The 25,873-nt window shown below is 37.7% G+C and overlaps 1 protein-coding gene across 2 annotated transcripts in view; it reads right to left on the reverse strand.

Annotated features, from left to right (window-relative positions):
- LOC143209048 (opioid-binding protein/cell adhesion molecule homolog) overlaps positions 1 to 12,060 on the reverse strand; it is a 210,048-nt gene extending 197,988 nt beyond the window's left edge. The window contains exon 1 of one of the 2 annotated variants that reach the window (XR_013009033.1): positions 11,829 to 12,060. Coding sequence is in view for 1 of the 2 variants with exons in the window: in XM_076424202.1 (XP_076280317.1) it covers positions 11,829 to 11,952 (124 nt within the window). In the remaining variant the exon portion in view is untranslated. The remainder of the gene's footprint in view (positions 1 to 11,828) is intronic. The other variant, XM_076424202.1, reaches the window with a different exon arrangement.
- Between the last annotated feature and the right edge of the window lie 13,813 nt (positions 12,061 to 25,873).

The following is a 25,873-nucleotide window of genomic DNA, read 5'->3' on the forward strand; positions in this document are numbered from 1 at the left end:
CCACAATTTTCTCGAAATTGTGCAAGTTTAACGAATTTTTTCAATGTTAAAAAACGTTCGTACCACAATTTCCATAATTATCCCATATTCTGCAAAGTTTCAGCTTTCATTTTTAAAAAATTCATAGTTCTATCTCATTTCTATCAAAAATTCTTTGATTTCGACACAGAATTCATCGGTTTTACCCACTGTGCGGCGCAACCGCGCATTCACCTCGCGCGTCATCGTTTTTGTGAGACAGTATACACATCTGCAGCTATCTGCTAGTGAAACCTTTTTAGTTTTATTGTACACATGTCTACCAATAACGTGTATAAATTTTAATGTGGCGATCGCGTTGTTGTTCAGTTTATAACTCTATTTGAATAGAAAAAAAGCTTGAAAATTACTCTTCGTTTCATGCTTATTGTTTTCGTCTTGAAACACGCTTTCAGTTAAGCACATGCAAAAAATCCTTACTCATACGTGTATTAAGTTATAACGGACTATAAATGAAACGATATTCTAAAAAATTCAGGAGAATATAAGCTCATGAATTTTTATTGTACTTCAGCATTTAACTGTGGGAATATAGATATGGAATTTTGGAAAATGAAATGCAGAAAATGATGCCTCATTTATCTACTAACAAGTTAATAATACAATTTTACATTTTTCGTTTAGTCAGAAAAATGACTTTTGTCCGCGTTTTTCGCGTTTCAACCTACTGTGCGACCGCGCGCCGAGACTTCAATCGACGAGCCGAACATAGAGAAGGACAGAATGAAATAGGAAATTATTTCAATTAGTGGAATATGAATAGAGCTTGTAAAATAAAAGTTTATGTTAAAGATTCAAAACGGCCATTTCATTTGCAACAACGGTATTTCTGGAAAAATTCCTAAAAATTCGAGCAAAGGCTACGAAGAACAGCTTAATTGTCGATAGTAAAAATTCCTCGAGGCTCCAAGTGATAGTTCTAATCGCCTGAAGGATCGCGCGAGGCGTCGCAAATGTTTTCCGTCGAATAGATACGCGAGACCGTAACGTACGCGAGCGGCTTAGCGGATACTTTCAGTCTGTGAGCAAACGCATAAACCTGCTGCGTGCATTATACTGCAGCGTGCCTCTAGCCACAAAATATTCGTTGCCGCCGTCGCGAGAAATTTCGGTTCATAACATTATGTATAATAGAATATTTCAGAATTCGGGCAGGTAGGGGGGTACAGCTCGCGAAAGTAGCCACCGGCGAACTTCCTTACTGTCAAGAAGAGTCGCGCCAGATCTTCATTACACCTTAGCCCGCGTGATCTAATTAAAAGGTGACGGCGCAATTTATCTGGCTCGGCCACCCCGCCGCCGTTCTCGGCGCGGCGGTTTGCGCCGTTTTTTTTTATTTTGCAAACGGAAATATGAGGGAAACCTCGAGGTGCTCCAGGTGCTGCTCCGCAGCTCAAACTACGGGAAACGTACTTTTACTTTATAATTTAATAATTTTATGTTATAATGTACTTTGTAATTTGCGGAACCAAGGGAACTGTAAATTATGTGTTTCTGTGCGTTGCCTTTTAGCCAGGGGCGACCCCAGAGCCGTCGATATTTCGTGGATTTTAGCGAAAACACCGTGCGAAACGACCTTTTCTCGGATAAGATTAGTTCGTGCAGTCTGGACCTGCTTTCTGATGTTGTACGCACCCTTTTTGAATATGCTAGAAGGGTCAAGCAACTTGTCCGTGCGTGAAATCGTTTATTCGCAATGTTCTCTACGAGAAATAATGTCTCTGCGGGGTTCTGTGGGAGTAATAAATCATTTTCAAAAAATATATAACGCTCCATACGATTTTTATTCTACAGATAAATCTCGTCAAATATTTTCAAAATGTTTTTTGTGGCACATTAAGGACGCACACATGTACAATCAGTTAGAATAGTCTGCATGCTTGTGCAACAATATTTGTGCAACGTTTTAGTACTCGTACATTTGTGATCTCGGAGTTGACCGTAGATTTTCACAATTTTTATTACACTCCAACAAAGACAAGAACCCTATTCAACTTCGTCAGATGCTGCGATATACTCGATCTCAGCGAACCGAAAATACCGTAATCGAATAAATCACAAGTTTATTCACAAGTTTAACCGAAGTCGGATTTTTTAGAAATGTTCCTGCGTCAGCCACAAGGATAGAAGATGAGACCAAGTGAACAAAAACGCACGAAGGATGTTAATCAAAAGGTTACGTTGTCACGCACGCTATTGTGCTGCTGTCTCTTCAAACACAGCAGAGAGGTTCCTTCAACGCAATAGCAACCCTGCGTTAGCGTACAAGAACGCATGATGGGTATTTGCATTTGACAGCGAGCTGAAGCACCGCTGCTAGATGTGTTTGTGCTTAATCTAGTACGGACTAAGAGGATTATCATGAAAATGTTTCAATTGCGAATTCGACTGACGTTTCCGGATTATCGAATTTCTATTTTTACAGCAACAATTTTGCCAACAACCACATTATTTCCACAGAAAAAAAGTGATAGAAAACTTGTGGAATCACTCCTGAGTCTGATCAGTAGCCTGAGCTTGACAGTAAACCGTCGTCGGATTGATATGCTCGAAATACTAACAGGATATGACCATCATGCGTAGTACTTCCATCTCCATAACAGATTATTGCTGACCACAGTCAGTGACTTGCCTATACTTGACTGCAGATTTTATGCATTTATGACAAAAATGAGTAGGTGTTATTCAAAATAGCAAAACTATTAGATTAATTTAAACATACTTATTAGATTATGTATTTAATTAAACAAAATTAACTTAATGAAGTTTTATTAACACAACTATGAGCACAAAGGGAACACGTCTATTTGATTTAAATATCACACGTCAAGTGAGGATCATTCGGGCTAGAAAGCATTGAACGAGACATCGAACAAATAACTAACGGTTTTATAAATAAACTGAAATATACCAATATTAAATCTACCAATCTTAAATCGGACCTTAAGTCGTCCCTCAGAATCATCCCCTCATTCTATCTCTCGTAGTTCCATACCTTGCGTTCCTATATCTTACTATTTCGTACCAGTATTACTATATCTTGCGTTTCATTTAAAAACGACTAAAAAGTAGAAAATGAAAAAATAAATAAAAAAAACTTTAAAAACCACGCTTATATTAAAATGCACTGAAAAGGAGAAAATAATTTTTTCAGACATTAGTCGCTATAAATAAAAGCGTGGAGCGCCCACGAAGATTACGTCAATATAGTTTAGTGCTACACGCTTTTATTTATAGTCACTAATGTCTAAAAAAATTAATTTCTCCTTTTTAGTGCATTTCAATATAAGCGTGGTTTTTAAGAAGTTTTTTTTTATCATAAATGCATAAACTCCACAGGTTAGAGGCGGTACAAAAAAGATGATAAATCTTAATTTCGAAGTACACATAATTATATAAGGGAAACAGTTCCATTTTCTCATTTGACGAACCGCGGTGTGCATCCTAATATAATGGAATCAGTCGTCAAAGCAAAATCTTATTGCTCCAGCAAACAGAATAGACCGGTTTGTTTCGACGGGGTTGCGCGTGTTTACGTGGGAGAATTCGTCGAGCGTGACGGTTGTATACGTTTGTATGAATTAGATTCCGATTGATAATACTCGATGCCGACTTGAATTTGTGAAATTGCCGATAGGCTGAATCAGACTGATGGCCCTCTCTCATTTTGCATGCACGCTTCTGCCACACGGTGTGCACCACTGCCCCGCGAAATGGGTTAGTAACATGCAAGGAATAACTACCAGTCAAATAATTTCGTTGTCATCCGTTTAATATTATAGTGTCGTGCGCGACCTCGTGTACGGCCGCTATAAACTATCGCATAATAGGCAGGCCGTTTAGGGTACACGCATTATGCTCGATTTTCTTTCCTCCCGCCGCGCCGCGGCCGCTCTGCCGCGGGTTACAATTTAACTTAATGCCGGAGAACTCTACCTACAATTACGAGAACTCTAGCCAGGCCCGCGAGAGATTTTGAATATTATTGTGTAATACAATTATACAGTTGTGCCGGGGAGATTTTAATTGTATCATTAAGTTCTGTTAATTTGCCGTGAACAATCGCGGAATGATTTTCCACGCGCCGCGATACAGTGATAAATTCGTTAACCCGTTAATACGGTGACGTCATTAAAGTTTTACTATCGATTCGAGCAGCCCGCGCTTCGTTAATCGTGCCGGTAAACACATTTTTAATAACTACCATTACAGAGCTGATGTTATTTTTACTGTTGCGCGATTGGACTAGTGGGAGAATCCAATTAAAAGCTTTTCGTTGCTGTTATTATCGTTATTCTTATCTATCTGTTTCATATCTTTAAGTCGGAAGTGTTCGAACACCTCCGACGGATAATTTAAATTCGTAAAATCGAGTTTCACGTCTCGATTGTTCTTTAACTGGGTGATTGTCGACAGTGCCATAAGGATATTTATGCAAATGAGCCCTTTGACGACGTCGACCGTGTAATGAAAAGGCGGCTGTTCTTCCGACTTCCGAAGGCAGCCTGGATTCCCGTTGAAAAAATCAATACTCTAATTATTCGAGTCGCGAGGAACGTGTTGACAGTGACGGAAGTTCATTTCTGCGAATTTCTCGCAAGATGTAACGTGTCAACAGTCATTTCAGAATTTGTATGGTACCCCTGTAAACTCGCTTACGTTATTTACACTCTGCAAAGGGGGTAGGCGAGCACCCCCCGCTAACCCCAAACTGTGATCCCGGCTTAAACCCGAGCGGAACGTGGCGGATTTAGAGTTAATTTAACTTTTACGTATTTAACTTTTATAAAAGAATAATGTCCCTGTTTACGGTGCACACGACTTTTCTTCGGGAAAAATCGTTTAAGAGAAATTGCCTGGTGACGTGCTGTTAATTATGTACTTCGCTAATTCTGTACCGAACTATTTTTCTGCGGGTTTCTACATCAAACTCACTCTTCGGACGATTTTATCAATATTAACACGTTTTTATTAGCTCGCTTTCTTGTCTGTTTGTTTGTCTGTTCGGTACAAATTTGCAAATGATTTCAAACTAAGTTCGACGGTGACGGTAAACTGCCAGCTGTTCGACTCCGATCTCAATCGTTATCAATCGCTCTCGCTCTTGCTCACGGTAAACATCGCGCTTCTCTTGACCGGTTTTCGCGAGTAAGACAAGTCGATTCGATCTCCGGGATTCACGGATGCTAAACGTGAATATCGCTACCTAATATAGTGAAACACTCGTCTTGTTCTCATCTAACGCTCTTTATTATACAAATCTCGTCAAAACAAGCTTGTGTTTTTGCTTGATACATCTCTTGTTTTGTACAGAGTTCGTTGATAATTTTGAACGAACCCAAGTTGGGGGAATAAAGTTTAATTCTAAGGAAGTGTGACTAGTTCTACCCCTTCCAATCCGTAACAGTCCGTTTTTTAAACATTTTTAAAAAATTTATGTTTAAATAATTTTATTTCAAAACAATAAAATCGAACGTCGTAAACTGGTACGGTAACTTGTTGTATTATCAGAATAATTTTACAGAAGGCTTTTGAATGGTTTTCTCTTATAGGGTACTTGAAACCATAAACAATTTTAATAGCAAAGAAATTTGCGAAATAGTAATGAATTCAAATAAATGCAAAATTGAGCCAAGAGAACACGAGAGTATAGATCACGAATTGGAATATGTAAATTTCGCTACAGAGTAAAAGTGATACGAAAATCATTTTGAAAATGACAAAGCGAAGAATTGGAGCAGGAGAACGAGCGCATAGATCACGAGAAATAGGTATTAAGAATGGAGAAAGTACACAAAAGAAGGAGCACTAAACAGCTGTATAAAAGGGAACAGTACATCTTGCACGAAAAAGCAACTGTTCAGAGAAACGTATGCGAAAGCACACAGCGCGCACAGTGAGATTTCTGCAGGCTTGTATACGCGATTCTGAGCGAAATCTCGCAAATGCACGTGATTGTATTCACCGATAACAACGTGAAACTACGTTTCTACCCGCTGTATACATCGTACGCAACATATCACCAGCAAGACATACGAAACCACCTTCGACCATAATGATTACATTCGCAGCATCGAAACTGAACATTTCGATTTTGTAAATATCATTAATGGAAGTTTAACGGGGAACGCGAGTTAAATAAATACTGCAGTCTCTTCGCTTTCTCAACAGAACATCTTTCATTTTTTTTCCAACCTAATAGTTCACCACATTTTTGTTCTTTGCATGATCACTACTATATCTCCACACTTCCTGATATTTTCATTAAATCATAGTCTGTATTTACAGTGACTCCCGTTAATATTCGGACGCTCTAAAAAATGCGATAACCTTTTTCATATTGGACTATACGATTCAAACTTTTTTCGGAAGCTAGAGCAATTAGTTTACTTACAGGATGTGAAAAGAAATTTTTTCGAAAATTGCAATTCGTCGGAATTGTAGAGAAAATACTAAAAGATGCATTTTACAACTCTTTTATGTGGGCCTATGTTGAAAGTTTAAAAAATACGTTTTGTAGATCTGTTTTAATTAAACATATCCTGAAAATTTCGTCTAAATCGGTCGACGTTGAAATGAGCTACAAGCGTTTAAAGATGGTAAAAATCGCAGATTTTCACGAGATTTTCGGCCTATAACGGCAGTAATATTCCAATGTCTGTCATTTTTCCCCGTATCAACCGATTTCGATGAAACTTTCACAATGCATATAACCCAGACAGATCTACAAAACATATTTTTTAAAATTTCAATATAGGCCCGCATAAAAGAGTTGTAAATTGCAACATTTAGTATTTTCTCTACAATTCTCCGGCCAAATGCAATTTTTGAAAAAATTTCTTTTCACATCCTGTAGTAAACTAATTGCTCTAGCTTCCCAAAAAAAGTTCAAAACGCATAGTCCAATATTTAAAAACTTATGGTGTTTTCAAGAGTGTCCGAATATTAGCGGGAGTCACTGTATGTGGATCTTGATAACAATAATGTTTGTACAATTTCTGTCAAAGAAATATTCGTTCACATCGGTATTAAGTAGGTCGAAGTGGTCACAAAATATCTTTATGCACACCTAATTGTATTTATGTGTACGTTTATATGGTCAGAAAACCACATAATCTGTCAATCTTGTCAATCTATCAATCTAAAAATATTTAGATTAGTGTCAACTAGATTATTATGGCGTACATTCTTGCAAAATAGATTCAGATGCATGTAATTATAATCGCGTTGATGGCTTGAAAATCACATAATTAATAGTGCTCATCTTTATAATCTCTATCATAATATCCAGATTGACGGTAATTACATTACTTCCACGTTTCATATCGGATAAATCCATTCAAAAGATTTTTATACATAATTAATCACATTTAGGTGGACATTGACGATCGGAAAATCACCTAATTTACAAGTTAATGTCTCGCTTTGATGAACGAACGCGAACGTACACACCGAACATTCCGTAGTTTCGCCAACTAGCTGGTAATTGTTTACGATGTAAATAATTACGTGTCGTGTAAACATGTTTCTCTGTACACAGCGAATTACATATTTTACAGCGAACGTGTTAATCCGGTTAATGTATGCGTTTAGCGTAGCCTGTTTTTAGGAAGCAGAGATCTGCGGTACACCGACGGTTACAATACATGTCTATCACACGCCCGTCATCCAAATGTTATAGCTCTCGAATGATTGAAGCAGGATGGACAGCTATTATGAACGCCGATGTACCCTAATCCTAGATCACATAATTCTTCGAGGGAACAGACTATAATGCATCCATATGAAATCGACACTTTACCCACTATACATATATACACATGTATACATTGTCCCTAATTTACTGCAAATAACCCGAACACTACGATTTTCATGAAAATATTTATTCTGCCGAACGTTCACCATTTTGAAAATGATTTACACTTAGAGGTGGGCATTACATTTGCCGAAAAAAATATTTGAAATTCTATTCTTATTTTAGATTTTATTTTGCTTAAAGAAAATGGTATTTTATTTGAACAATCTGAACCTCGTAATAAAATACTTCTATTTGAACAATCTGAACCTCAAAATATTATAGAATATTTCCATTTTAAAAATTTCATCCACAAAATAAAATATTTCTATTTTAATAATCTCGAACACAATGTAAAATATTTCTATTTCAATAATCTGAAACACAAAATAGAATATTTTATCTTTTGCATCGTTATACCTAGTACTTTCAGAAATCGCATTACTTATTTAATATTTCTTATTTTAGCAATAATTTAAAGAAGAAATAGTACTTGATATAAGAAACTATATTTGCCACATTTTCGTTTTATTTTTTTGTTTGATTGCTGCTATTACTGCGTATATCCACTTCAGTTCATAGCATGTGCATACTGAGGTTTGTTGATAAACATACAGTGTATCTTATCACCAGGAAACTATTTATACTCGGAAATCTATTGAATGCCAACCATTATTTTGAGCAATAATATTTAAAATTGAAATTGAAAATAAAGACAAAAAGTCCACATATTTTCAATATTCTTAAAATAAAATACTATTTTCAAAAATTATTGCGAACAAATAAAGTATTTTATTTTCAACAATTACTGCATCAAATAACATATTTTATTTTCAAAAATTACTGCATCAAATAAAACATTTTATTTTCAAAGTTGTACAGACACTGTAAAATAATAAATGGGATTATTTACTATTTAACACTTTACCTACCGGAGGCCAATAGGTAATTAATAAATATTAATAAATAGGATTTTCAATAATTGTGCTGTACCAAAAGAATGCATAGAAATTTTCTTTTACATTGCAATCTTAAATGAAACTATCAGATGACGTTATTGAGGGTGACTTGTTAGTTCACAATGAAAATTGCTGTTGCTATTGAAGGTTCCATTAAAAAGTGTTTAGCCACATGTACCATAGATTTTTCAAAGTTATACAATAATCACCGGTCGGTAATGTGTTAAAATACTATTTTCCCCAGCTCTGTTTTCACTTCGAATACGCGTTTATCTCACGGCTTGTAATGTAACTTGTAATTTTTGTTTTTTAAACAATTAGCCACACCTAGCCAACATTGACTTGTAAGATTACGCTTATCCTAACTGTATGAAAAATTTATATATTATCTGAGAAATAATTAGGTATAGAATTTTATCAAATTTTAAACTACTATTCTGGTGTTGTATGTCCTGCAATCAGTGCAAACAATTAATGCATAAAAATGTCCAATCTATTTATCACGTTTTTGAAATGTCGCGTCGATGATGTTTAAGCGATAAAGTCCTTATTCGGGACGATGAGCTTCCAGCGCATGGTTCAAAAGCACTGTAAAAGCTTTGCGTACGCCAAACGGTAAACGCGAATTCCCGAAACGGTCAGCAACATTCGAGCAACGATTTATGCAACGAACGAACATCAAGTGCACAAGTCATGGCTTTAATGAATATCAACGGAATTCCACTGGAGTGTGTTTACACACGGTTTTTTCCTGGTGATATCGACGCAATCACCGTACAAACGCAATTCCCTTTTAAAAAGCCGCAGCTTGTTGGCAGATTGGCACGCGGATCGCCAAATCTGGTTTTTTTTCTCTATACTTGTGGAAGCGCTCAAAAACATTTCACCTGTCGCTGCGGCGATTATTATTTATCGTCAGAACGAATTAAAAAAAAAAGAAACTATCGGCGATTTTAGTATTGCGCATATTCCGTACACACGCATTAATCCGAGCCATGACAAACGCTCGAGTGTCCATTCTTTCCGGCCAGCAAAAGGCAAATATTATTGCTCGGCTATCGAAGCGATCAAATATTCTCCATACAATGGCGTGGGATAGTCAGCCCGAGAGGAAACAGTTTAAGGACACATTAGAACTTGTTAAAATATGACGCGTGCCACTGGCGCATGCATGCGAAGCTTGTAGCTGAAGGGTCAAATCAGCGATTCCAACTTGAACCCTCGGCTGAACGAGTGCGAGGTCGTTTTAGCCCCAAACGGTGGAGTTTCTGCTGCAAGAAGTAGTGACTGAACCCTCGGAGAAGCAGCAAAACGCACTGTTTTAATTCAGCCATGGAATGCTTTGAATTCGGTGACTAAGAATATTAATCGAGTGCTATTAAATCAAACTAGTAGGTTCCGAGTCGTTGGTGATAGAGCAAAATGCACTGTTTCAATTCAGGTGGAAGTTTCCAGTTTAGAAAAATTACCAATGACATTGTCGATGGTAACAATTCGTAGAAAATTCTGCGTGTGGAAAATTCACTGCGCACATGGACAATATGAATAATCAAGGGTCATCAGATGAAAAGACTGCAGCAGCATCAGAATTCTCAGTGAAATAGGAAAATGTACTATGTCAATTCAATCAAGTAAATTGTTGAGTTTAGAATATCCACTAGAGAGATTTTGTGGATTCATGAGAAAAACGAGTACATACAATTTGAAAGAATAATGAGATTAAAAGAATTTGTGAAAATGTGTGTGTGATTTGTTGAACTGTATGTGCAGACTGTTGTAAATGTTGTAAATGTTCGTGCTGGCTTTTCGATTCATCTGGAGATACAGAAAACGTTATATCGCTGCTCCGAAAGTATAATGACACAACTGCAAAAATTGAAATTTTACAGGACAAGCAAAAGGAAAATAATTCCAATTTGTCTTAATAGAATGGCCTATAGATTCGGTTTAATTCTTCTATGAGAGTAGTTTATAGACATTGTGGGTTATTATTGCAACTTTTAAGTTATTTCAATGTATAAAATAATAAATACCAGCCTCACAGTAACCAGTACCATGTAAATACGTCATTGTTCTGAAAATGCATCACAAATTTTACACTTCTGTCGTTATAGGAGTAAGGCAAACAAGTAAAAATATGAAGAAAACGTTATGAAAACTTTGCGAGTACAATTATGTCGATTTACAAACATCTAGTAAATGCATTTTTGAACCCGCCGACACAATAGAGTCAATTTCACACAATTTTACAGTTGCGTCATTATACTTCCGAAGCAGTGATATTATAAACTAGTGTCAGTTGGCGTTAAGTTTTTTGAAAAGAAGGTAATTACGTTTGGTCGATATTGTTTTCACGAGATGTTTTTATAGAAAAACCTCTGGTGGAGCAAATTGATACATCTCCTTTTCGGATTCTTTTCTTCTATTCCTAGAAAAATGGTTCGAAATTATATCGAAAAAAAAAGACTTTAAATATCGTGACATTACTTTGAGAAAGCATATGCCACGATGTAAGAAGATTCACTGGCACCGAGGCAATGTACGAACACATTATAATACAGATTAGATGAACATGTCCATAATACATACGAAGAATACGGCACAAAACGTGTTAGAACCTCCCAAAGAGAACATTTGAAATAAACTTGTTAAAACAGTCGCCTACTCTCCAGCACCACTAGCTCAAGGTTTAGAACGTGCACAGAGGTGCCCGCTTAGTGGTCGCTTGTCCTGGTCCATTAGTATCCTCGCGCCGTCCTAGCCAGTTAGACTGGTGCTTAGCAAGCTGGGCTCTCTGAAAACTCACTTTCACTCGACATTACACACTGGATCCCTTAAACTCAAATGAAACAGGCCGACGGAGGAAAACGATGGCCGACTTCCGGAGGCTAAACACGATACAAAATCCGAAAAAGCTTGGACCTCTATTCGGGTACCACTGCTGGAGAGGAGTTTGCCGCCAAGTTGACGCGTGTATTCTTGATGAAATCGTGTGTCCGCCAGGTGGTTCTGAACAGAAATGATTGCGCACTCACCGGAACCAGTGGAGTTGTCGGTCCAGGCGGTCCTGGTAAACACCGAAATGAGGAACACCGTCGTCAGGAACCGCGAACGGTTCTCGATGGTCCCAAGAACACATTTCACACGTTCACTGGTCATCACGGTACCAAATCGACGACAGGATACGCGACCGGCATCCCGACTGAAGGGTTCGCCGAGCGCGAACCCCGAGAGCGTGTTTCCCTTGCCCCTACCCGCTCCTACGCGTTCCCGCCACGCGCAGACGCCTCGACGTTCACGGGTTTCTAACTCTTGAACTTACCCCCGGTTTCGCGACGCCCGCAAACCCCCCTCGCCTCGTCGCGACGCTCTCTTAATCCTACTCACTTATCTCTTATCAATAGGTGACGATTAATTATCACCGCACCGGGCTGCGTTTCAAGCAAACGCTTTGCTTGCTCGCTAACCGGCCGAAGCACCTGTAGCACGCCGCCAACCCGGTGCCATCTTTCGCCGGCCAATCGCCGAAGGTGTGTGAGAACCGAAAATTTTCGGATTCCTGGGATGGGTCGGGATATTGTAGTGTAGTCCGAATATATTCGGGAACCCTAATATACTCGGGCATCCCGAATATTCTCGGGAATCCCTAATATATTCCCAGGAATCTCTAATATTAAACATAGTCAACCTGGAAACACTATCTGATCGAAGAATTATATCCGATCAGAATTTTATTTTTAATTTGATAAATAATAATTAGTAGACTGCGGATCTTCATGCAAAATAAAAATTGTCTGTATCGATTGCAAGAAATAGAAACTAAATTGAACCTTCCTTCTGGCCTTTGATGATTTTAATAGAGGCGAAATCATATACTGACATCCTTAATTTAAAAAATTTTCCAACAATTTTGAATTTCATCTACTCGATTTTGCTATAAATGCATAAACATCCGCAGTCTAATAATAATATAGATTGTACCGCATTCCTCATGAGGCAAATCAATTTCTACGTACATGAACGTGTTTTGAGAACGAGAGCAGGATTTCAAACAATGAAATCCAAATCCACATATGGAGTAATAAATCCTATAAATCGCATTATTGCAAGCTCAAACATACGGTTTAATAATATTGATTTTTTTAATGGCACGTTACAGGAATTCAAAAGAAAATTACGCAATATTGTTTGTTAATATCGTACCTGTATTTGTTTAGTTTCGTGCTTGTCCCTTTTTATGTAAATTTTAGGTTAAGATTTTTTCTTTTTTTTTTTTGTTATGTTTCTTTTTGTTTGTATCAGTTCTACTGTAAAAAAAACTGTAAACCTTTATATAAAAGGACCTCGGTCTGCATATAATAAAATAATATTCTTGGGGACCGCTCACACATATTGGGTGATCTCTAATATTTTTGGGAGTTCCGAAAATTTTCGAGAATCCCAAAATTTTCGGGACCCTCAAGAATACTAGAGATTACCAAGAATGTGAGGGGTCTCCGAGAATATTAGGGATCCTGAGAATATTAGGACCAAACGACTTCAATTTTTCTGTTAGGCTAGAAGAATTACTTTAGTAAATGACGTCTAAAAAATAAGTTGAAAAAATGCATTTGGTCGGGGAATTGTGAAAAACAATACTAAACATTGATTTTTACAACTTTTTTTAGCTGGCCCAATAACGAAAATTTAAAAAATGTGATTTGTCAACTGGTATAAATTATATACGCTCTGCAAATTTCCTCACTGTATATCCCGACCCGTTTCCACCATCGGGTAATCGCATACAATCAGTGACCTTGATGCGTTCGAGAGCTTCAAATTCCAACATTTTCAGGCTACACGTTTTGCAATTGCACCTATCCTAATAGATTCGAGGAATGCAGGCTCCAATGTTAGTGGACACACACTCTGTATAGCCTGCAAAACTATGTACGACTAGAGCATTTATTCCGTTTACCTTTAATAAGAAAAATGACGTAACCGCACATAATTCACAGCAATATTAAAACAGTAACGCGACTAAATATTTCGTTATATCGACCGTAAAGTTGTTAATAAAACATGTATTAATGGAATCGGCGCACTGGTTCGATAATCTGATATCATTTGATATAACTAGACTGCGGATCTTTATGCAAAATAAAAATTGTCTGCATCGATTGCAGGAAATAGAAACTAAATTGAATGTTGTTTCTTCCCGTAATGATTTTAATAGAGGAGAAATCATATATTGACGTCTTTAATTTTTATAATTTTCCAACAATTTCGAATTTCGTCTGCTCCATTTTCTTATTATGTCTTAATCCGATAGCATTAATACATGTTTTAGTAATACGACTGTTACGAAAACAGAATTAAAAGGTTTGTCACAACATTTTTGAAAACATTGTCGAAATTAAAATGAAATGTTATATTATTTTATACTAAATTGAAATGTTATATTATTCTATATTAAAATGCAAGCTCGTGGTATTTCATATTGAAATGAAATCTTGTATTATATTATATTGGAATTAAATGTTAAATTATGTTGTATTAAAACACATGTTATTTACTTTATATTCTAGAAGGGAGGGAACACGTTCGCAATATTATGCAGCCAGCGCGCTCATGGAGGCTTCCTAGCCCGTCATTCATACTCCATCTAACAATAAGATGAGCTTGCTGTTTAGGAACCTCGGCGAATCAATTTTATTTTTCTGCTACTTTGGATAACAAATATATAAAGTTTCGAGGTAAACAGGAAACAAAGTTAGCGAGTTTTCTTTAAAGATTGACGTGAAACCAGGTGGAGCTGTGGTCAATAGCTCGAGCTCGTCGCTTGTATCGTGCAGCGACATCATCTAAAAACAAAAAAGACTTATTTCGAAGAGTATAAAAAGTTGCAGAGTTCATTCGTGTCTGAATTAAGCTGATAACTTTTAATTATTTTTATTAAATCGATAAAATGCTTTGACAACTCTACAGAATTAATATTGCGAATAATATGATCACATATTATCGCAGACAGAAATAAAACTTTTTCTCCACTTTTTCCGATTCTACCTTTTCATTTTGCTTTTGACATAATGCAATTATTAACAAGTACAATTTATAATAAAAGCTATACATAGAAGCGGAGCAGCGCAGTGTAGCAGTGAAAATCCGGGCAATTATAATTGTCCATCTGCACGCGGTAATTATAACATATATCGATGCTGATAACAAAGATCGGTTACAAAACAATACGCCATCGGTTTAACAATCACATTTAATAATAAATTGCTTTAATAGTAAATCGATAAATAATCACTAATTAGTATAATTCATATAACTTCGCCTAACTTCATGCTTTCAATAAAGTCCGTCAATCCGACCTTTGGAATATTTCCGCGCAATATTCCGAATAATCATCCGCTGACAAGGAACGTCGATTATTCAATCAACGGGAACCATGGCGCACTTAATGACTAATTGTAAGATTAGGGATCATCGGGGCTAGGTCTATTGTGATTACGATAGATCGTTAAGCGATATTAATCATGTTCCTGCTGAACTGAAGAGACCTATAAATGCGAAACGGTCCGGATTATACGTGTATTGAAGGCCCCCTTTATATCGCCATAAATCTTGCACACGCCATCAAGTTAAAGTATATTGCGCGCATTATATAGAAATAAAGTTTTCGTGCACGGTGGGCAACCTAAATGCTGACGAGAATGGAAAAATGTAGGGAACGCGGAGTGGCGAAAATGTAAAATTTAGGAAGCATTTGCAGACTGTAAAATATTTAAAAAATTTTACTTATTCAAAATGTCCATTCGAAACGACGGACAATATTCATAGTTAACGACAGCACAATGTGACATGGAATACACATTTCAATTCACAACGTTAACAAACTATTAATTGCGAAGCACTATCGACAAATCCGGGGCTGGAATCATTAAAATTTTTACTCATCAATTTTATTTTACATGTACAGTTTTGAATGCACTCTGATATTAATGTTAATACTCTTATTGGTCGGAATGCATTAATAATTGAAATTAGAAGCATTATAGTCCCGAGTGAAAACTACTGCCAAAGAATACCTGAAGAAGTAGCTCTAATTTTATTTATTTATTTATTTATCGATGCCATAAACCTAGTTTGGTTTATATACCATACATTACTATAACACTTTACAAAAAAAAAAAATAGAGAAGTATATAACGTAATATGTATAAAGCGTAATTATGTAGTATAAACGGTAGACGCTAAATCCTAATCGTACATTTTTAGAGAAAGTTAAAAATAAACATTAGCGCTGTAATGTCTCGTACGCTTAGAAAAGAATTAATAGTGTAGGGAGGATAGTGTATACGATTGAAGAGCAGTTCAAACAGGTGTTCTCGTTCTGAATCATATTCTGGACATTGCCAGATAATACGATTGAGGTCCTGAGCTTCCGCTCCGCGTTCACAGGAACCATACGAAATGAAGCGTACTCTCGCCAGGGAGGCATTTAAATTAGAATGATTCGAACGTCTTCTGTTGACAAATGTAACAAAATCTCTCGGTAAGTTGAGACCCGGAAACCAAGGTATTCTTGAATCGCTAAAGAAATGTTGAAAAAAATACATACCTTTGTGTAAGGCTTCAGTCTTAATTTTATCGTTCGATGACATTCTCATTTGATATTTGCAATCGCTAAAAAAGTCGGTAAACGGTATTTTAGCGTTCGATACGGTTCCTGATTCTGTAGCTTCTTTGGCTAACGAGTCAGCCTTTTCATTTCCTACTAAGCCAATGTGCGCTGGGATCCAGATAAATTTGACAAATTTTGTATTACCACTGCAGAATATAAAATTACAATATTTGTTCTTAATTTCTATGAGCAGTTTGTTACATTGGGAATTGAACAGAGGTTTTTGTAATGCTTTGACTACACTTTGCGAATCTGTGTGAGAATGAAAAAGTTTGAATCAGAGTGCGAGCTAACCACATCTAAAGCTTGATTAATCGCAAAACACTCTGCTGTAAATATGGACACTTTACTATGTAGGCTAATTTTTTTACTCATATCTAGTTGTGGGCAGTAATAAGCTGCCCCCACTGACTGTGCATTTTCTGTTTTACTGACATCCGTGTAAATCTCAATCGTTTGTGGAGGGGCCGACTCAATAAAGTGCTTTAAGACAGCATTAGGGTTGGCTGAGTTCTTTATAGATTTACCTAATTCAAGGTCACAGAGTGGGGTGTCAACTAAAGATCTGTAGTTGCTGGAGTGTATGGGATGCCTTTCATTTGTCGAGAAACCTTCAAGAAGTTCAGAGATATTAATGAAACTTTCGAATAAAAGTGAGTGATTTACTCTACTGTTAGAAAGTAACGTTGTGAGATTAGTATTGAAGAAGTAGCTCTATTTCTGTCATCTGTTAGAGTCAAGATTGAATGCTTGGATTGGAAGCACTCTTTTAGAAAGCTAAATAAGCGGTAAACGAATTTGCAATGCGTGCCATTCACTGAAAAGTTCCGTCGGAAATACTGTTGCGATAATCTGAGCCGTCGAGTGGTCGTTAATAGGTTAATTAAGCATATCGAAGGGAGGAACGAAATCGAAAGGCCGGCCGATGGAAGGTTGAAGGCGGTTGAACGAGTGCTGGATGGAAAAAGTTATCGGCCGTTTAGTGCACGGCGCAGCTGAAAGTAACGTGTAAATACGCTTGTAATCTGTGTCTCCACGCCTACACGCGACAAAATCTCAGAGAGGGTGAGTAATGATCCTTCAGAAGGCGCGGATTACAGAATCGTGGCATATGGAGGGACGCCGCGCCGTGTGGAGGATAAGTTCTTGCGAATGCCCATGTTGGAAGGCGTGTCTGGGAGACTCGAAGGCGCCAGAAGACACACTGCCATTGTAGCTTCCAACTTCTGACGATGCTGGTCCTCCTTTCTCCTTCCCTTTCACTTCCTCTTCCTCGGTACCTCCTGCCGCCAACGTTCGCCTCTCTCTCTTTCTTTTTGCTCCTCTCCTCACTCTGCTCTCCTCAGGGATCCACCGCGATCCTCGCCCCTCTCAGATACTCTCGCAGCTTTTGCAACCCCCCTGCTGCACGACTAACGCCTGCCAGTATCACGCTAGCCCTTGAATCCTCGAGTACGAGCGAAAATTCTCTTCTACCTTTTTCCTTTCGTCGATTCCGAAGCCAATCGACCGTGCTCCCTCGACTACTTACTCACCCTCGCTCCATATTTTGCATTCGCTCATGAACCGTGCAATTGTTCCCTCTGATTCATTCCATCTCCGTCGCGTATCAATCATCCTCAATTAACGCAAGACCTTTATTACAATGCCCATTATCAGCGGCAAATTATCGTCGCCGATACGAGAATTTTCAGGTCAAACGATTGTTCCTCGTCCCTGGAATTACCGCTCTTTTACGTTTCTTATTTCGCAATTATTTCAATTGTAAGGACTGCCGATTCTATCGAGCGCGTCGGCTCCTAAAGCTTTTCAGTATGTTGGATCAGCGTCTGCTGATAATTCTAAGTGGACCAACGAATGGTGTCTAATATTGTTGTTTCTTAAAGCTTCAATTTGCTTAGAACTCGCAAAAAATTCATTTGAAAAAATTAAGGACAATTTAAGCGGGGAGCGCAGCCGAGTTCTGCCATGGGAAAGAAAAATTCTTCTGATGATGTGGTTAAAGAAATATTCACAATATTATTATTGCTTTCAATCATCAGTCTAACACAGAATCTAAACATAATTTAACTGTTAGATTTTCCATTGGAACAGAAATGAAATAATCAAGAGCAGTCGGAGCAGCGATTTCTTTAATCGCATCGCATCCAGTGGACCCCGGACAAATTTGTTTCATTTAATAACTAACGAGGAGATTTTATTTTAATAGCAGCTTCAAAATTCCGTTCACGTAATCGGGTGTGACCTGGATCTCTCGCGCGCACATTAAAATCCATTAAATTTTCATTACAATTTTTCTCGTATTCGTTACAGTTCCCAAGACGTAATAGGGAAATAGAGAAACGCGTATTATCTTTCCAGCCCTCCAACCGCAATGTTTAACTAATTTCGATCAAAGTTTACACGAGTCTCTTGACTGTGTGATAATAAATAATTTCTTCAGTGGTCTACGAACAAGCCACCACCAATTTCCTGACTGACCCGAATCTAGTTTTAATCCACTCGTTAAATATTGAACTATTAAGATTGCCGTGGTTAAATTTGTACTGATAATTATATCATTTTGTATCTATACATATGTATATTGATTATATGAAAATTTCAATAAAATTGTCTGATTCTATCGCGAAGTTAATTTCCATTTAACAATTCAATACGAATTACATAAACGGATTAAATGAATAACTATTTTCAACTTTCTTCTCAAGAGCTCACCATTGTATCTATACATATGTTGATTATATGAAAATCTAATCCATTTAACAATTCAATAAGAATTGAACCGATTAAATGAATAACTATTTTCAACGTTCTTCTCAAGAGCTCATCATGCGCAGGTATGACAATGCAACGAAGCTTCGTCGTTCCTCATGGAATAACGATACGTTATGGAAGCAAAACGCTTCCGAAGACAATGACTACGAGTCTTCGTGATAGTAATCAAAGACAGTGAACACGATGCAGGCATACTTTGAGAGCAACGCGACAGCCTATGCTCCCTTCGAGGGCGCAACGCTGCGCCGGATACAACGGGCCGATGTATTTAGGAACGTGACACAAGGCGCGCGCTCGCTTCTGTCTACCTGCATGGCCACAAAGTTACATCTCGTAAATTGCGTTTGTCAACAACGGCTAATTGCCTCTGAGAATGTTGCCCAACTATGAAGAGCCTCATAATTAGGCCGATAGAACGCCGGGGAATTCAATTATTTGCCGCGCGTAAACACAAAGAAGAAATAGTCCCCGAATTCTTGAATACCTTGCACGTTGATTATCGCACATCAGTTGTTGGATGACCAAAACGCCTTTAACATTGATTTCAGTCGCGAAAAGATTTATGTTAAATTTCACGGGCTTCGAAAGGTTGGTTTCATTCGTCAAATCATTTCAATTAAATTAAATTCATTAAAACAAGTCAGCATGATGAACATGTGTATAGAATGCCAGTGTTTCTTCTTTGTTGGATGATTTGAGAAGGTTGAGGATCCTAAATTAAGTTTTGTCATAAATGCATGAAATCCGCAGTCTATTAATTGTATGTCTTTAAACATTGATTTCAGTCGTGAAAAGATTTATGTTGAATTTCGTCGGCATCAAAAGATTGGTTTCATTCGTCAAATCATTTAAATTAATTAAATCAAGTCAGCATGATGACCATGTGTATAGAATGCCAGTATTTTTTCTTTTCTTGGTGATTTGAGAAGGTTGAGGTTCCTAAATTAATTCTTGTCATAAATGCATAAAATCCGCAGTCTATTAATACAGTAAGGAGCATAACTGATTCAACACACTTTAAATCAGAATAACCTTTTTATGAATGGACCAAACGACTTCAATTTCTCTGTAAGGCTAGAAGAATTAATTTAGTAAATAATGTGTAAAAAATATGTTGAACGGACGGAAAAACAATAGCAAAAATTGATTTTTACAACTTTTCTAGCTGGGCCAATAACGAAAATTCAAAACATGTGTCTGGTCAACTGGTATAAATTATAATATACGCTCTGAAAATTTCATTGAAATTGGTTAATTGGTTTGCGAATTATAAACGATCAAAAGTGGTAATTTGTAGTGTACCATAAAGTGGCAAATTTTGCCATTTTTGATCGTTTATAATTCGTAAACCAATTAACCAATTTCAATGAAATTTTCAGAGATTATATAACTTATACCAGTTGACAAAACACATATTTTAAATTTTCGTTATTGGACCAGCTAAAAAACTTGTAAAAATCAATTTCTAGTATTGTTTTTCACAATTCCGATCAAATGCATTTTTTCAACTTGTTTTTTAGACGTCATTTACTAAACTAATTGTTCTGGCCTAACAGAAAAATTGAAGTCCATTCATATAAAAGTTATTCTGATTTAAAGTGTGTGGCATCAGTTATGCTCCTTACTGTATGTCTTTAAACATTTAGGTACAAAAGGTAACAAAAGGTTGGTTTCATTCATCAAATCATTTAAATTACATTAAATTAATTAAATCAAGTCAGCACGATGAACATGTGTAAAGAATGCCAGTGTTTTTTCTTTATTTGATGATTAATTAATGTTTGTGATAAATGCATAAAATCCGCAGTCTATTAATAAGTGTGCAGAAGGTATGAATAATTTCCGCGAGCGTTGCGAAAAACGGTTCGATTGGATTCTGCCCGACGCCGCGACGTTGGCGCAAAGAAGGCTTCCGTTGTTGGAAATGTTGTCGAACTGTGGCGGGAACTCGTGGCAAGTGCCAGCAAAATATTGACTTTGCTAGAAAACAGGCATACTTCTCGCTTTAGCTCACAATTATACTTGAATTGAATTCAATTCAACCGGTTGTCCAACGCGATTGAGAAGTAAAACCGCCGGCCCATTGAGCTGCTCCGCTGCATTGGCTTTCGTCTTTTCGTTCCGTGTTAGTTCCGCTTCAACGTTTGATGTTAAAAGGGATCGCGCGCATACTTACAGCCGCGCACTGTTCTCCCCGAATAGTATTTCATCTTCGACGGGAATGCTAAGAGAATAAAGAGGGAAACAACGCGAAAGAAATAAAGATATTACCTCTCGGAGATACTCCTTGACGAATATACCCCTTGCCTTACCATTTGTTTGATGATTACGCTCGCAACAGTTGTTCCGTTCTTAATAACTGCTTGGCAGAGAAAGGAATTACGTTTACCTTGCAGACGACCATAACTTATAAAGATCAAATTTTTATTAAATTACATTCAATAATGTGTAATAATGTTTTAATACATATAGTTGCAGGAATGAAATGGAAATTAGAAATAAGCAGATAATTTTTTATCTAGTAGTACTCGATCAAATTTTAGTTCAAATACTTAGCTGAAATTAGTTAACCATTGAATAATAGTTATGGGGAATTATTGTGAATGATAAGCGCTTCAGTTTCTAACTATTATTGTCTTTAACAAGATTACTATGATCTCTCGAATTACGATAATGTGTTCATTAGCGAGGTAACTTCAGCACCGCCTCTCCTCTGTTTGATAATTCCTGTGCGAATCGATTTTCAATATGCCCAATTACTTTTTTTAGACATTGTGCTATCTGCAGGAACGATTTGTAACAATTTGTACATTTCATATCCGCTCATTATGAGAAACTCGCTTTTCCATGGTTTTAAAAAACGATTTGTTAATTTGCTTGCTAATGTAAATTTTAACGAAGCTTGTTTCTCCACGATTCACTGTGAAACGGGTCGGTTAAACCTAAACTAACTGAAAGTGTTAATCATAGATTTATTACACTGTATATTTTCCAAGCGAGTTAAAGATCATCCATTGTGCAGTCACCTAGAAGGTACTCTATCGACGACGTTTTCCAGAACGTTTGCTCATCGGGCTAGATGGAGCCATTCTTGATATACTTAATCCTGGAGTAGTTGATCCTCGTACTTGTTGTGTATTGTGCGACGAGCAAAAGACTTGCTCGTCAACAGTAGGTCATGCTGTAAGTTCGTATAGACGCGGAAGCGGTAATCCTGATTCAGGAAAGGCATCTCATCCATAGTACATACGCGATCTAGCGGTTAAGTTGAGTGGGTGACATAACGAGGTTAGCAAGGAATGCAAGGACAAGCTTTCAACGGAACACTGCCTATACCACGGGACCCGGGATCCGGGACCCAGGACCTAGCTGTCCTCGTCCTTCTCCACCTCCGAGCTACTTCAACACGTCAGTGCCTCTATCCCACTTGACTCGCAGCCCTTCTAACCCTCTGTTTCCACCAGCGCTTCTGGCCGTTTTAGCCTCAGTACCTCCTACAACGTCGTTCAAACCTACCTTTGTGGTGGGATAGCCCCCGACCTACGACACCATTCACTCGAGTTACAACTACCCTATTCTCTTAGAGCAACCGTCTGACGTACACCACCTATGCGGATGTAATACGCGGCACATCGCCGCTCTCATTACGAATTATTGCCCGCAGAACTTATGTTGGCTTCTCTTGTCGAGGTCATGGGAACACATGCAGCACGTGTCGACCCTGATAACACCAAAATATTCATGTAAAATACTAGGTTGTTCGGAGAGCATATATAGTTCACGTATAACATACTCGGTTAACTTCACTAACGTAATTTCGTGCCTTAAGCACCCCCTGGACGTTCAATAGTATTGTCAATACGGCCATTAATAATATTGACGAGGCTCATTGAAAGGGCATATTGACCGTTTAGAAGGGGTCAAACGCATTGATCAATATATTGAAGTCTGTCTCACTAGACAGTGATCGCCACCTCGTCAAAAATGCGTCACAGTGCATAGTCGCCGTATTGATAGCTAGATTGACGAGATTTATTTATTTATTTGTTAGTGTAACGTCTTAGTACGACAGTAATGTGGTTTTTCTTAGAATTATTTAAATTGAAATATCTCCTGAACTACTAACTATTCGACATACATAGGTTAGTACTTTTTTATAAAGAATGTCCAGCTGAATCGATTGATGTATTAGAAAATACCTCATTCCCCATTAAAAAATATGAAGATGCCCTCCTTATCTCTAAAAAAAATTACATACAAAACAAAAATTGTTTTTGGTATCGTATGAGCTCTCCATTTTGCCATTCAACTTTGTCCTTCAGACGTTTGACGTATCTTTAAAAACAACAAAGATATTTGAGGTGGCAAAGATAGATGACTCACCCTGTATACATATGTATCCCAACAAAAGCATTCTGTAAACAGGAGCCAAGTTCTTATGGCCGTAAAAAGTTGTGAGATCAAACAAAATACGACCAAGTTCGTTAGCTTAGAAATAACTCTTGCAATACTGAAAAAAGCGTTTGTAAAAATTAGTTTAAAAGAACGCTATTTAATTTCTAAAGAGTCACATGGAGGGCTAAATTATTCAAACTTGGCCGTTACTTTTTAAACCAATGGCCTTAAAACGTGTTAGGTAGCGGCCAAGTTTGAATAATTTGGCCCTCCATGTGACTCTTTAGAAATTAAATAGCGTTCTTTTTAACTAATTTCTGCAAATGCTTTTTTCAGTATTGCAAGAGGTATTTCTAAGCTAACGAACTTGGCCGTATTTTGTTTGATCTCACAACTTTTTACGGCCATAAGAACTTGGCTCATGTTTACAGAATGTTTTTGTTGGGATTTCATCAATTTTTGTTGAAATTTCATCAATTTTTGTTGAAATTTCATCAATTATCAAGTAGGTATCAAAGATTAACACTCTGCCGGCGAATTAGAACCCAACTTTACCTAGATTTTTTTTGTTATAATTTTAGTGTCATTTTCTACCTTATTGTAATCTACCAGTTTAAGCTTCTTGCCACTACCTCGAATGGCGCTATACGAACGTTTGAAGAGAGCAGATGATTCTTTCCGGAATTTACACGGTTCCTTATGGGAAAAGCGGCATATTTCATTTTCTCCATACATAACCTATTTCGTTTTTTTTTTAATACAACCCCTTTAAGGTGTAAAATTTCAAACTTTGATAATTATTCCTTTGAGTGTTTGTTATGGTGGACCTATGTACCAAATTTCAAGCTTGTAGGTCAATGGGAAGTACCCAAAAGGTTTTGATGATCTGTCAGTCAGTCAGTCAGTCAGTGACAAATTTAGCGATTTTTGAGGTCCTATATCTCGGAACCTACTAATGTTGGAAGATTAATGTTTTGTCAATATTGAGACATGATAGTATTTAACAAGTGTACGAAATTACATCTCTCCATCTGCCTCCAGTGTCGAGTTATAAGCCTCTAAAAAACGGCTAAGTTGTTTCGTGTAAAAGGAGGTAGTGCAAGAACTTGGCTGGTGCACTACCGTGCACCTAGATACGAAGAATGTTTAATTTTTCCGAGAAAAGTCGGTGAGTTCAGTTAAGGAACTATTAGAAAACATAAATAGAAAACTCGTAGTCTCGCGATATTTTCGATTTAAACGTTTATCGTCAAGATCGATGAACTCTCGGAACCGTGAATTGAACGTATTGGTAATTATAGTTGTGTGTAAACACAGGACGAGCGAGAGTGCCATTAAATTTTGTTCGACGCGACGACGGCGCCACTTCAGTTTTCAAGCAGACTGCGAATCATTAAAGAGGGTGCGAGGCCTCGGCTTTTGTGCGGAGGAAGTTCGTTTCAGAAATATGCCTGAATGGCTGTCAGTGGTATTTCGCAAACGAGAAGTCATTTAAACGCTTATGAGCACTTGATGCTGATAGGAAAGTCAAATGCACTGTTTCCCCTTTCATCCCCCCGCCAACCCCCCGCACTCCTCCGCCATTCTGCTCCGGCGCGGCGCGCCGACTGCCGTTCCTTTCTCGACACGAAACGCTCCAACAAATCGCAGCACGCGCTTCTCATGGTGTCAAACTTCTTCCTCTTCCTCCAACCCACCCTCCACACCCCGTTTCTACATTTCACCGTTTTAGCATTTCTATGTACCGCGGACATTAACTTAAAAATTGGTTCCCCGAATCCATAATCCGCTCCTCCCCCGCTTCACCGTTCGCGAAACTTCTAAACACTCTTTTCCAGTTTCGAACTACACAAACCTTCGTGGATTCCGAACAATCATTTCGCGTTTTATACCTACCGGGGACATAAAGGCTCGCTGTTATACACCGGTTGTCGAAACGGTTACAGTTCGATCGCGATTGTAACCCTTGGAACGTCCGCGAACATTTCGCAAAATTACCGTGGGGCACTTTTAATAAAACTGAAATTGAGGAGCTCGCATTTATCACAGCGATCACTCCTCCCAACGTTTCTGCTCCCGCTGATGCTAATAAAATTCGGTTTACTCGAGCACGTCGTAACAAGAATTAATTTCTAAGCGAGTGGTCGCGAAATTATATCGCTCAATTATGATCGCTGCAATAGCTAATTTAGTAATGTTCCCGTTTATATTCGTTCCGATAAAAATCAAACGAGGATACCA

This window comes from Lasioglossum baleicum, chromosome 5 (genome assembly GCF_051020765.1).
Source record: "Lasioglossum baleicum chromosome 5, iyLasBale1, whole genome shotgun sequence".
Lineage (NCBI taxonomy): Eukaryota > Metazoa > Arthropoda > Insecta > Hymenoptera > Halictidae > Lasioglossum > Lasioglossum baleicum.